General features: G+C 40.7%; 1 protein-coding gene across 1 annotated transcript in view; it reads left to right on the top strand.

Annotated features, from left to right (window-relative positions):
• The window catches only part of PLXNC1 (plexin C1), a 102,542-nt gene that overhangs the window by 86,996 nt on the left and 3,220 nt on the right, over positions 1-12,326 (top strand). The window contains exons 22-30 of the mRNA XM_054028142.1: positions 65-242; positions 1,169-1,272; positions 4,445-4,499; positions 5,585-5,616; positions 5,706-5,804; positions 7,931-8,094; positions 8,654-8,801; positions 10,791-10,928; positions 11,018-11,092. Of these exons, the coding sequence (XP_053884117.1) occupies positions 65-242; positions 1,169-1,272; positions 4,445-4,499; positions 5,585-5,616; positions 5,706-5,804; positions 7,931-8,094; positions 8,654-8,801; positions 10,791-10,928; positions 11,018-11,092 (993 nt within the window). The remainder of the gene's footprint in view (positions 1-64; positions 243-1,168; positions 1,273-4,444; positions 4,500-5,584; positions 5,617-5,705; positions 5,805-7,930; positions 8,095-8,653; positions 8,802-10,790; positions 10,929-11,017; positions 11,093-12,326) is intronic.

The following is a 12,326-nucleotide window of genomic DNA, read 5'->3' on the forward strand; positions in this document are numbered from 1 at the left end:
GTGTTTGCTACTGTGAAGCTTATCTCATTCTCCATAGATTTGAATAACATTTATATTCTTGCAGGCACTGAATGTCTTCTTTGAAAAAATCCCAGAAAATGAGAGTGCAGATACCTGTCTTGATATCGAAGCTAATGTTCTGGATTGTGATACCATAGAGCAAGCCAAAGAGAAGATTTTTCAAGCATTTCTAAACAAGAATGGCTCTCTTTATGGGCTTCAGCTCAGTGAAATTGGTCTTGGTAAGAGAGTGCCATTGTGTATTATCCTCTTACGTTTGCTGCTGTTTCTGTGAAGATTCCTACTTCGTGGATCCTATCACTGACTTTGGCTACTGTTAGTTAATGCTGCTTTGTCATAATAAATTCTGGGGAAATTCATACAGCTAGTAAGGCTGTAAACCTGTGCTTGCCCCCAAGGTTTCATTCTTACAAGTTAATGTGTTAAAACCACAACTGCCTTTACCTGCACTACAATTTTAACAAACATTAGCTAACACGTGTTAAAAATACCCCTTTCCCCCTTAGTATAAACATAGCAACAATGACAGGGCACACGTGTGCAGCAGAACAGCATTAATTCTGGTCCACAGGGTATCGCAATAACAAAACTGCATTCAAAACTAGGCTCTTTCTTTCCCCAGGACATTACCGTTTTCCTTTACTATCCTCAGCAGGCAGCCACTAAGAGAACTCAAATGACTGTATAAGACTGCCAAGGGGATGAGGAGTGAGATAGTTACAATGGCAGATGGCAAACAGCATGCCCATAAGACCATTGAATCTTGATCTGAAATAGCTATATAAACTGTACAAAAATAATCTAATCCAGTTCATCCAAATATCCAGTTTTAGAAACAATTCCATAAAATACTCATGAAGCATCCATTTGGGCTTGATTAGTTGAAAGCACCTGTCTGGGTTGTGGCTTAACTAGGATAAGGTGAGACACTTCCAATAGCCTCATGCTCCAGATAGCCTTGCGTGTACAAAGGATTTCTACAGGCAGGGCATGCAAGTCATGCTCATGGAAACTAGCACATGGACAGTGATTAGTAGAACTCGGATTGGGACCATTAGTCCAAAAATAATAAAATAACAATGCTGTATTTTGCTTTATGGGACCAGTTTTAGCATGTCATTGTTTTGTCAATATCATTGTTTTACAGAACTTCAGTCTGGTGCACAGCAAAAAGAACTGTTAGATATCGATGGTTCCTCTGTGATTCTGGAAGATGGGATAACAAAGCTAAACACCATAGGTCACTATGAGGTAGGAACAAAAATAGTGCAATTGAATTAGGAACCTATTTCTCCCAACCCCCAAGTACTGCCTGCCCAGAAATGTCTTGATTGATTAGAAGTCTGAACATTCACAAAGGTGGGGAAAAAAGAACAGGAGTACTTGTGGCACCTTAGAGACTAACAAATTTATTAGAGCATAAGCTTTCGTGGACTACAGCCCACTTCTTTGGATGCATACAGAGTTGGGAAAGCTCTGTAGGCTGAGCATCTGATGCGGACACCTAGAAATTTTTTACTCGTACGATATTTATGGAATGGTCTTAGTGTTGAGTCACATGCTATTTCATGTTACTTGTGGAGAGATTTGTTTGTTAGGGAATCACCCAGAGTTAGATAGCTCAGGTATGCTATACTTGGTAGTGCAGTCCAGTGAATAGTAATAATTAAAGTGTCTGAGGTTCAACGTCCAAAATCAAAGGTACCCAAAAATACCGATCACTTTTGAAAACTTAGGTTCTCAATTTTTGCATTGCCCAACTTTTTTTCTTTTCAATTTTAAACCAAGTGACCCTAATAGTGCATTAATATAGAGCTTTAGCTTTTAATTTCTTAGGGCTTTATTGGCTTTTTCTTACTAGAAAAAAAATAAAATAAAAAGAAGCTCACCTCCAGGAAGCGTATGCGCCTTTCACTACACTACTCCTGGATGGCACGTCAGGGCATGCACACTCAGTGGAGGCACTGCTGTGCTTTTTACAAGATCTCCACCACTTTCTCGTAAACGCAGCCAAGAGCCTTGACAAAGAGACCATGACAAGAGGTTAATTGCTTGCTCCCCAAGCAAGTAGAGATGGGAAACAGCTTACACACCTGTTCTACAGTCATAGACTTTAAATTTCCCAGGCTTCAGAGTCAACTGTGAATTCTAGGGGCACGAAGCTGAAGAAATTTGAATCGGATGTGAGATCCAGCGATCCCTCATTCAAAAAACAGTTTTCTGTGGAGGATAAGGGGTCTGGAGGGCTGGACGAGAGGCACAGGTGCAGGCAAAGGCAGACTGCTGCCTCTTCACCTGTTCTGAAATGCACATGTCCCATGCTGCACAGAAATGAGTGTCTCCCCCCGAAGCTGTGCATCTCACAAATTAATAACATTTTAACTGCCTGTGGAAACGATTAGGACACGAACAAGCAATTGAAGCACCAGGACAGAAAAGAAGGGCCTCATTGTTTATATATTGTGGAGGAAGAAATGGCGGATTTGGTCACAATGACAATAGAAAAGAGAAACTTTTATTCCATTAGATGCTAGGGGCTAGCTTTTGTCACAGAGATATGACCCATTGTAGGGGTGGTGCAAAGCTGCACTGCACTCGTGGCATCAGTTTCTATAGGGAACCACAATTCCCTTCCTGTTCCTCTCGCCCTGGTTGGTAGCTGGAGTATATCAGCATTAATCTTCCCTCTGTGCTGGCCAGAGTGTGAGGGGCTAGAATCAAGGCTTTGCTTATTCCATGCTCCCCCACTCCAGAGAGGTAGGAAACAGGTGCCTAGTCCTATGTACCCAGATCCATGGTCCAGGTAGCCCACACAGTGACGTAAGAGGGACTCTCACTCACTCCCTCTCTCATGTGGGCAGGGGCGGCTCTATGTTTTTTGCTGCCCAAAGCACAGCAGTCAGGCAGCCTTGGGCGGCACGCCTGGGGACTGTCCGTGGGATTTGGCGGCATTTCTGCCAGTCATCTGCCAGTCCCAAGGCTTCGGCGTACCCACCGCCGAATTGCCACAGAAACCATGGGACCAGTGGACCTCTCGCAGGCACGCCGCCAAAGACCGCCTGACTGCTGCCCTCACAGCGACCGGCACGCCGCCACCACGGCTTGTGGCCCCAGGCACGTGCTTGCTGCGCTGGTGCCGCCCCTGTGTGTGGGTGCGGGATCCAAATCACAGTCTAGCCCTAACAAATTTGCCCATCTTTTGAGTGGTCTTAAATTACCATATGCTGAAACATTCTTGCAGCTCTGGATGAGCTGTGAAACACTGCATTATCAAATGAAACTTTTTCTTTATAAATATACTTATAAAATATTCCGTGTCTGCCTCCCAGGAGCAAGTGTAAGGGCAAGATTTCTTTGGCACAAGACACAGCTTTCTACAAAGTATCATGCTGGTTCCCAGCAGTGGGCTGGCTGCCAAGGTTTTAAAAGACATTTAAATTATTTTGGCAGAGATCCCTTCGTAGGATTGGCCAGTTGTTTTTGTAATTATAGAGCTGTGTGCGCTAGCACTTGGCAAAACACAGGTTTCAACAACTGTCTACACTCAGCACTACACAGGATTAGCTTTAGATCCGTTCTTTGACAGTAACAGTATGACTCACCAGTTTCTTTTTAAGGGAAGATTTACTGCCTTAGCAGTGAAGTTTATTCATGGAGGGAGGATGAGGATTTTCCTAGAAGTCTCAAGCCACCTGCCTAGGTACCTTAAGCCTAGAAAACTGAAGTGCAGAAATCTACAGTACACAAGTTTGATCTTCGTCGCTTTGGAAATTGAAGCCTGGAAATAACTATTAGAAACTTGAGGCCTGGTCATCTGCATCCCCTCAAAATGCAGATCTCACCCGCACTTGCAAAAAGTGATAGAAGGCATCATATGCCTCCCCAGCACCATCCCCACATGGGAAGGGATTGGATGGGAAGCCAGGCTAGGGGGTCACACATCATCCTTGTATCAATCCTGAAGGGAATCCATAGAAATAGGAATGTGAATGGACAGCACAAAATAGTGCCTGGGAATGATTAATGAAACCTAAGGACATATATGCAGAGCATAAATAAACCAGCAAAATCTGTCAAGGAGGAAAGCCTTAAGCAACTGATTTTTCAGAGATGCTGAATTTCTCTAACTTCAGTTAATGTCTGTGGCAGCTGTAGCTGCTCAATGTCTCTGAAAATAAGGCTTTATAGCCCAGATCCTCAAAGGTAATGAAATCAATGAGAGTTAGATGCCAAAATACCTTTGAGGATCTGGGTCTAAATGCTTAGTGAGAATCATGTGTGCTATGTTGAGAATGGATAGTGCTGGCATAACTCACATTTTGTATGATTTGAGATTTATCATGGGGATGAGGACATGAAATCTAGGGCTTCATTAATTATGGACATGAATATTTCAGTAAGAGATACTTGTTTTTGCTTTCAGATTTCAGATGGAGCAACTATAAAAGTCTTTAAAAAGAAAACTAATTTCACATCAGGTAACAAAGGAACTGAGAATTATTTTATTTTTATGTGAAGACTGTAATAAAGTTGTAGAGATTTGCATTCATACTAGTTTGTATCTCATAGATACAATGTCAAAAACATGACATTGAATTGTAACTGAGAACAGAGACAATCATTTTAATCTTGTTCTGAGCCTGTGACGGGCAACACCTCCACAGGGCATTGGGAGGAAGAGGTTCAAAAAAAAAAAAAAAAGGACCCATAGAAAACTTACAGTCTTAGGTAATGGAATGCATAAAGACACACGGACTGAGTGGCAAGATGACAAGGCAAAGAAGCATAAACATCACAAATGTTGGCTAATGAGAATATAAACTGTGCACAGGAAACTTATGAACAATTGTATGAACTAGAGTAATAAGCAGTTAAAGACAGAACTTCAAGTCAGCTCAATTATTCACTTTGTAAACCTAGAACTTTTGACTCAGCTGTTTCAATAACACACCAGTAACTACAAGTTACACATTAGGTGTCAAGCACCACTGGGTTGTGGTCTAAGATTGGTGAGGGCTGAAGTTGCTGTCTCCCCTTCCAGAGGCAGCAGGATCATCCATTGCTGGCCTCTTTCCTGTAAACACATGCTTCCCCCTTCGTATGCTGTCCCAGGCAGAAGCTGGCCTCCAGCTCCCTTCCAGGATTTGTCTACATTACAAAATTGTAACCACGATTAAAACTTTGGAGTCACAATTCCTCCTATGCCTCCCCCTTGCACCAAGAGAGAGGTAATTTGCTGCTGGCCTACACCAACAACAAATTATGCTAGCCCTGTTCCGGCTCAGTTTGTGGGCCAGAGAATGGAGGGGCAATTGGAATCATGGCTCTGCCCTTTTCCCCAACCTCTCCCTGCCCACCTATGTAGAGGGAGCAAGTAAAACGCAGAACCTGTGAACTCTGACCCAAGGTCTGGTAGCCTGCCTAGGAATGTAGAGTGAGGTTCTTGCTCCCTTGCATGGGCACATAGCCCAACTCACAGTCTAGTCCGAAATAAAGATGCCCATTGCTGCGTGCATTTAACCGACAGCAGTTCACGCTCTTTCTCCTTTTCCCTATTGCCTAGATGTGGAATACTCTAACCAACACTGTCATTTGGTGAGTTAAATAAACCAACCATTTAATTGTTCACTTATTTAACATTGAACGATTATATCAGGATAACATCTCTCCTCCCCTTCCTGTAGATTTTACCTGACTCTGAAGAGCCACAGGGAGCAATGCACAAAGGAAAGCAAAAATTTGAAGTGAAAGAAATGTATCTGACAAAGCTGCTGTCTACCAAGGTAATAGTTCCGGATTCATTTTGGGGTAGGTTGGGCGGCATGTTTGACTTAGCAGAAATTGGAGTGGAAATTATGCAAACCTGATGTATGTGTATGACACAATGTTAAACTGTAAACACTACTAGCTACAGATTTTTATCAATCACAAAAATAACTATCTTACAGATTGGCAAAGTGGAGCCCTAAGATAGCCATCTAGTAATGCATTCTCCCCTCTCAGCACAATTGTTACCTCTTTGCCTTTTGAGGATAAGATTGTAGTTATTGGGGGTGATGGGGTTCCTACTTGTTGTACAGGCAAAGGAGAGGTTAGTGTTTATAAACATTCCGGGTGAAACCTGGCCCTGTTGGAGTCAATGTGAGTTTTACTGTTGCCTTCCATAGAGCCAGGATTTCACCTTCTGGTTGGATAGACTGTGGTCTAAATGTTCCAGAATGATGAGAGACTTTCGGTGCCCAACACGAAATACCCTAAAAGGGCCCGCTTTTCAGAAAATGCTGAGCACCCACTATTATTTTTGAAAATACAAGTTACTGTTGAAAATGAAGGTCATAACTTTTATAATCTAAGGGCTCTAATTCTCATAGTGCACAATTTTAGAAACAATCCCCACCATCACTACCAAAAAAAAAAATACCCTCACTAAATTAGAGTGAGTTATTTCTAATGAATCCAACAGAATATAAATGTAAAAGCTCTTAGCAACAGCATATCATTTAAAAAAATTATTACCAATTCCCTTACTGGGTAAAATTCTGTGTTATTCAGGAGGTCAGACTAGATGATCCTTAAAGCCCTCGTGGCCTTAAATCTAGCAATCTATAATTATTAAGGTTATGGAAGTGCCCAGAATGTGCCAGGATGCTTTCCAAAGAGAATGAAGACCAAGATCCACAAAAATTAATCCTGCCTCTGCAATTCCCCAGCTGCCTAGTAACATCCAGTGCTAGCAAACTGACCTAAAATCTGGCTGCTGTGGAAAAGAGGCTGAGAAACAACAAAACAGAAATAGTCTTTTAAATTTCTTTAAAGTAAATTAATCATCTACTACTTTATAATAGTGTACTGCATCCAGTGTCAGCATTAGAATAAGACAGTGCTTTGAAAATATCACACTAAAACCCTATCTATATGTGCCATGAACTACAGGAAGTGTCAGTGTGTTGGGCCACTTTAGATAAGCTCTGGTCCTAGCTCCTGGCAGTTGGAGGTTCAGGGACACCCAGAGCATGGGATTGAGTCACTGACCATCTTGGCTTATAGTCATTGATAGACCTATCCTCGGAACTTGTCTAAGTCTTATTTGAATCCAGTTATACTTTTGGCTTTCATAATGTTATTTGTTTTTTGCCATTTCCTCCTTCTTAATAATATTGTATGAATAGTGTCCATGTGTTTTTTGTTAACCTGCTTTGCCCTTCTACCACCTCTGGGAGTTTTTTGTTTTTATTTGTTTTGCATTAAAAATAGCCAATCCTCCATTCCTCTCTTTAGTGGAGGACCTTTTCAAGGTCTCTGACTATCGTCCAAAGCTGAATCTTAAGACTCAGCAACACCTCTTCTCTCAGTTGTGAACCAGGGAGGGAGAACAGCAGCTTGGCTTACAGTCTCATGTGACATCATTAATCAGGTCCTCTAGAAATTTTGATAAGATCCTCCCCTCCCAAAAAAGAATAAAGTGAGCACCTGTTGTATTCCTGATCTTCTTTGAAAAAGGTAGAAAAAATATACTTTTAGTTAAAATTGTGTGTTGTTATCTAAATGTACCATAAAGAAGCAGGGAAGGGCTCAAGACAATTCCTCCTCCCACACAGCGTTCAGCTTTACATTTACCACAATTCTCCCTGTTGACAAAACAATGTAGCATAGCTGATGAGCCGTTAGCACAGCTGATGGTGATAGGTCTCCACTTTCTTTTTTATTAGTGATTCTGTCCATACCTATTGAGTCAATTTTACCCAAACCCTATAGAGTGTGCATGAGCATGCATGCACGCACATGCATCAACCCCTCGGCTTCATTTCTGTGTATGTTTCACTTGGATTGTGTTTCAACTCTCCTCCCCCGACCATCTTTGTCCTTTTCCACCTGTAATAACAGGACTGCTAATTTTCTTGCTTTTCAGGTTGCAATTCATTTAGTTGTTGAAAACCTCTTTAAAAGCATTTGGAGTTTACCCAACAATAAAGCCCCAGTTGCCATCAAATACTTTTTTGACTTTTTGGATGCTCAGGCTGAAAGTAAAAAAATTACAGATCCTGATGTGGTCCATATATGGAAAACCAACAGGTTTGTATATATATATGTGTGTGTGTGTGTGTTTGTGCTTTCTCAATGTACTTATGTGAAATTAGAACAGGATACTTGTAACCATACCTTGTTTTATAATCTGTGTAGGTGGTATGCTGTGACTAAGTAGTGATGACTCTGAAAGAATCTTGCCTTGTTGCAGTTTGTGAAAAATGAATCACTTAAAATTGAGCATTGCTCACTAACTTTTGTGGTGTGACTACCTGGATCCAAGATATCTGCCTGGAGCTCTAATACATCAGTTAGATTCTGGTATATGGCATCATAGCTTCTAGAAATGTGTTTCAATATACTGATTTTTCTCACCTGAAGGAAGTCTTTACAAATCCACAGAGAATGATTTGACCATTAATTGGTGCTGGCTGAAGCTAGAGCATGGATTTGACTGGTCTGGTAGCTTTGTGGCATTCACTAATGCTCATTACTGCATGAATGGGCAGCTCAGAATTGTGCCTGTCTGTATGGTGTAATGAATTCTAAATACTGAATAAGTCATCTGGCTTGAGCTGCTGAACTTAAAGTGCTTTTCTCTGATTAGTCTTCCTCTTCGCTTCTGGGTGAATATATTGAAGAATCCTCAGTTTGTCTTTGATATTAAGAAGACACCACATATAGATGGCTGTTTGTCAGTAATTGCACAAGCTTTCATGGATGCCTTTTCTCTAACAGAACAGCAGCTGGGAAAGGTAATGCTTGGCCTTCATATTTTTTTGCTGTTTCCAGACTGAATAATGTTACTTTTAATTGTGTAATGCTTTTTGGATGAAATCCTGGCTAAAGTGAAAGTCGGTGATAAAACTCCTATTTCACTCTTTATTACTCTATCTCATAGGAAAATAAGAAATTGAACAATCCAGATAGATGTACCTAAGAGAGAATTTAACTAGGAATTGTCATATCTAGTCTAAATTTCCTCATTCATTTTCTATGTTCCTTTCCATCTTGCCATTTTTAGAGTATGGTGAAGAGAGGGAAAAGTTCCACATTATTTGATCAAAGTTGCATCTGTGATTAATCAAAAGTTTTTAGAGATGTTAAAATTATTAAACCAGAGTCCAGATTTTTCTGCCATACATTAATGAGGCATGCAGCAAAGACTGCTGATAAGCTGCTAACCAGAATAATAATAGGTAAACTTGAAAAGCATTGGAGATGTGATGCAGTTCCTTTTGCAAAATGTTGGCTGCTTATCTGAACATATCCAAACTTCTTTGGTGGAGAAGCCAGTTTGGAAATCTCACAAGTAGAGCCTTTCTTACAAAATTTCCAGAACTTCTTGGTTGGCCCGCTCAGAAAAACTTCAGTAGTCATTTTTTCTGCTATTTCCCCTTCTGGCTTAAACCAGAAAATACAGGGTTAAACAAAATGATTTTTTAAAATGTTAACTAGACAATTTTGAGTCTCAAAAAAGTTTCAGATAAAAATTGAGTTATTTCCTGTTCGAGCTGTTGCTCATCCAAAATAGGTGTTTATTGGAAAAAGGAGGATTTTTTTAAAAACAGTTATTTGATAATAGGACTTTAAATTTCTTGAAACTAAAGCTAAATTGACTAATAATTCAATGGAAAACTCCAAACCGCTGTCACCTATGTATTAAAACCCTCCTATTGTTAGATTTATGTTCCCTGCTCTAACCATCATTAGAAACCATTGCTGATACAATGGCTTATATTAGCCATTTTTAAAAAATCAAGCTGAAACTTGCTATGTGTATTATCAGTGCAGTTAAGAGTTTTTTACTTCTTAAAAAGACAACAAATGTTATTTTCATGATTGTGCATGACTTTTCTAAGCTTTAGATTAAAATATTCTTCAGTCACTTGTCAAATAAACTTGTTTGTTTGTTTTTATTTTAAAACACTAACAGTAGTGCCAGGATATTTAAAAAGTTAATTATAAGCATACACATAGTTTACTCCCCATAATTTAAAATAAATAAACTGTTACTGAAATCTGAGAGCACTAGCTGTTAGCCCCTGAAATCTTAGGTTCAAAGAGGGGGCTTTAGCTCATATAAAAAATCTCTTATATTTTGAGGGTGATTCCTCAAGGAAATTAGAAGTGGAATAGCTAGGCTGGGTTGTTGGTCAGTATCACTTTAGACTGTTAAAGCCAAGGCGAAAATCCATTTGGCTCTGCCTGAATCTCACCCGTGCATTAACTCATTCTTCTAAGCACCAGATTCACATAATCTCCCTGTTCTTTCAGTAATATTAAGTACTCCACAAGTACTCCTGTTCTTTTTGCGGATACAGACTAACACGGCTGCTACTCTGAAACCAGTAATATTAAACCGTCCTCTCATCCTTAGAGAGGAGCCCACTGCAAGGCAGGGCTAGGTCCACTGGCAGGTTAATGTAAGGGAAACTAACACAGCTGCTGCCCATGTTCTGTACATAAATAGAATTTCAGTCTCAAGAGTGTTGGTTCAGCTCTCACAAGCAGGGGCAAATATAGTAATTAGTACTCCTGAGCCCAGTAGAAATAATTCTACAGTAACTGTCATGAAATTCAATTTTGCAAAAGCTCGACTCCCTTAGCACATGACCACTCTGCAAACAGAAGTGGTCACATGCTAACAGAAAATGCAGTAAATCCACTGCGTGGAGGCAGAAGCTTGAGCAAATTTGTGCTGTTAAAATTTACTAGTCTTCATAATATGTTTTCTTTTTAAGGATGCACCAACAAATAAACTTCTCTATGCTAAGGATATTCCACTCTACCAGGAGGAGGTGAAAGCTTACTATAAAGCAATCAGGGATTTGCCTCTATTGCCATCAGAGGTAGAAGAATTTTTAACTCAGGAATCTAAGGTATCATTAATAACCAGACACTTTACTAACTTTTTTTGTTACTTTTTAAAAAGCAAAACTGTCTCATCAGACCTCTCTTCTTTTTTTAGAAACATGAAAATGAATTAAATGAGGACGTGGCCTTGACTGAAATCTACAAATACATAGCAAGATATTATGATGAAGTAAGATCACCTGTTATTCCTATTTATGCAGTTACTGTAGACTAACCACATCAGGCATTGATGTGGTTAGTCTACATTTCAAGTTTGACTTTTCAAGCTAAGCAGGGTCTAGTTTGGTCAGTGCTTGATTGGGAGACCTCCACGAAAATGTCAGAGGCTACTGGTAATTCACAGATTGTCTGAGTCAGTATAGAACCAATACCTCGCATGGGGATAAATGAGCTATATTTATAGTATCTTTGGACTAAGCCATAGAGTTAAGATTCTGAAAACACCTCCTTCCCTGCCACCACTTTTAACAAAAGTGAATTTAAATTCTCCCTGCAGTTGCAGAAGGATACTGTGTTCTACGCTTCCTGTCCCAAAGTGTTTGGAAATGTTGTTAAGTGACTGTTAAACAACTGTCACAACCCACCCAGGACTGGGGGTTGCATTTCCTTGGAGATTCTGGAACTCTTTTTGGGATTCAGTGTGCTAGATAATATTGGGGATCTGGGGCTCCCATTCTATGTTATTTAGACACCTAACTCCCATTGTTTTCAATGGAAGGTAAGAGCCTGTATGCCATTGAGGAGCTGGGGCAGAGTTTATTGTCATTGGTATGGCTATCACTTTATGAAAACCCATAGCTAAATTTAACACTACAGCAGAGCAAATTCCTTCTCGGTACATTACAGCAAGGAGGAATATTCTCCCGGCTGTCACTGACCTCTTGCCTGGCCCCATTTTGGTCCACATCCTGTTCTCATGAAAATAACCTCCCACCTCGCTAATCCTCCCCAATCCCAGCTGTGACTGTCAAGCAGGGTACCTCCCTGCGCATCTGCTCTCAGGTCCCGGCCACCTCTTCAGCAAGTGACCACTCAGTCATCCATGCCAGAAAAATCCCTGCACCCTGCTGTGACTGGGCTCCCCCTACACCGGGTGAAATAAGGGTGCTGATCGCAGCCTGCTCCTGGAGTGATGTGCGACACAGCAGGAGGGCTGCAGGGGGAAGAGGAGTGGGAATATGGTGTGGGGGACAGTTGGGATTTACTGCAGGGAAGTGTCTCATCCTCATCAAGCCAATTTCTAGCAGCTTGGGCCTCATTCCTAGCAGACCAGACTCTCCTATGCAGCACAGCACCAGCAGGTTCCCCAAAATTTATTAGTCTGCTGGTCAGTTTTCAACTCCACTTTCCTGAATTCTGCATCAAAGCATGTCCTTTGCCATGTATGATAATTGCTAAATGAC

Source organism: Malaclemys terrapin, chromosome 1 (assembly GCF_027887155.1).
Source record: "Malaclemys terrapin pileata isolate rMalTer1 chromosome 1, rMalTer1.hap1, whole genome shotgun sequence".
NCBI classification, from domain to species: domain Eukaryota; kingdom Metazoa; phylum Chordata; order Testudines; family Emydidae; genus Malaclemys; species Malaclemys terrapin.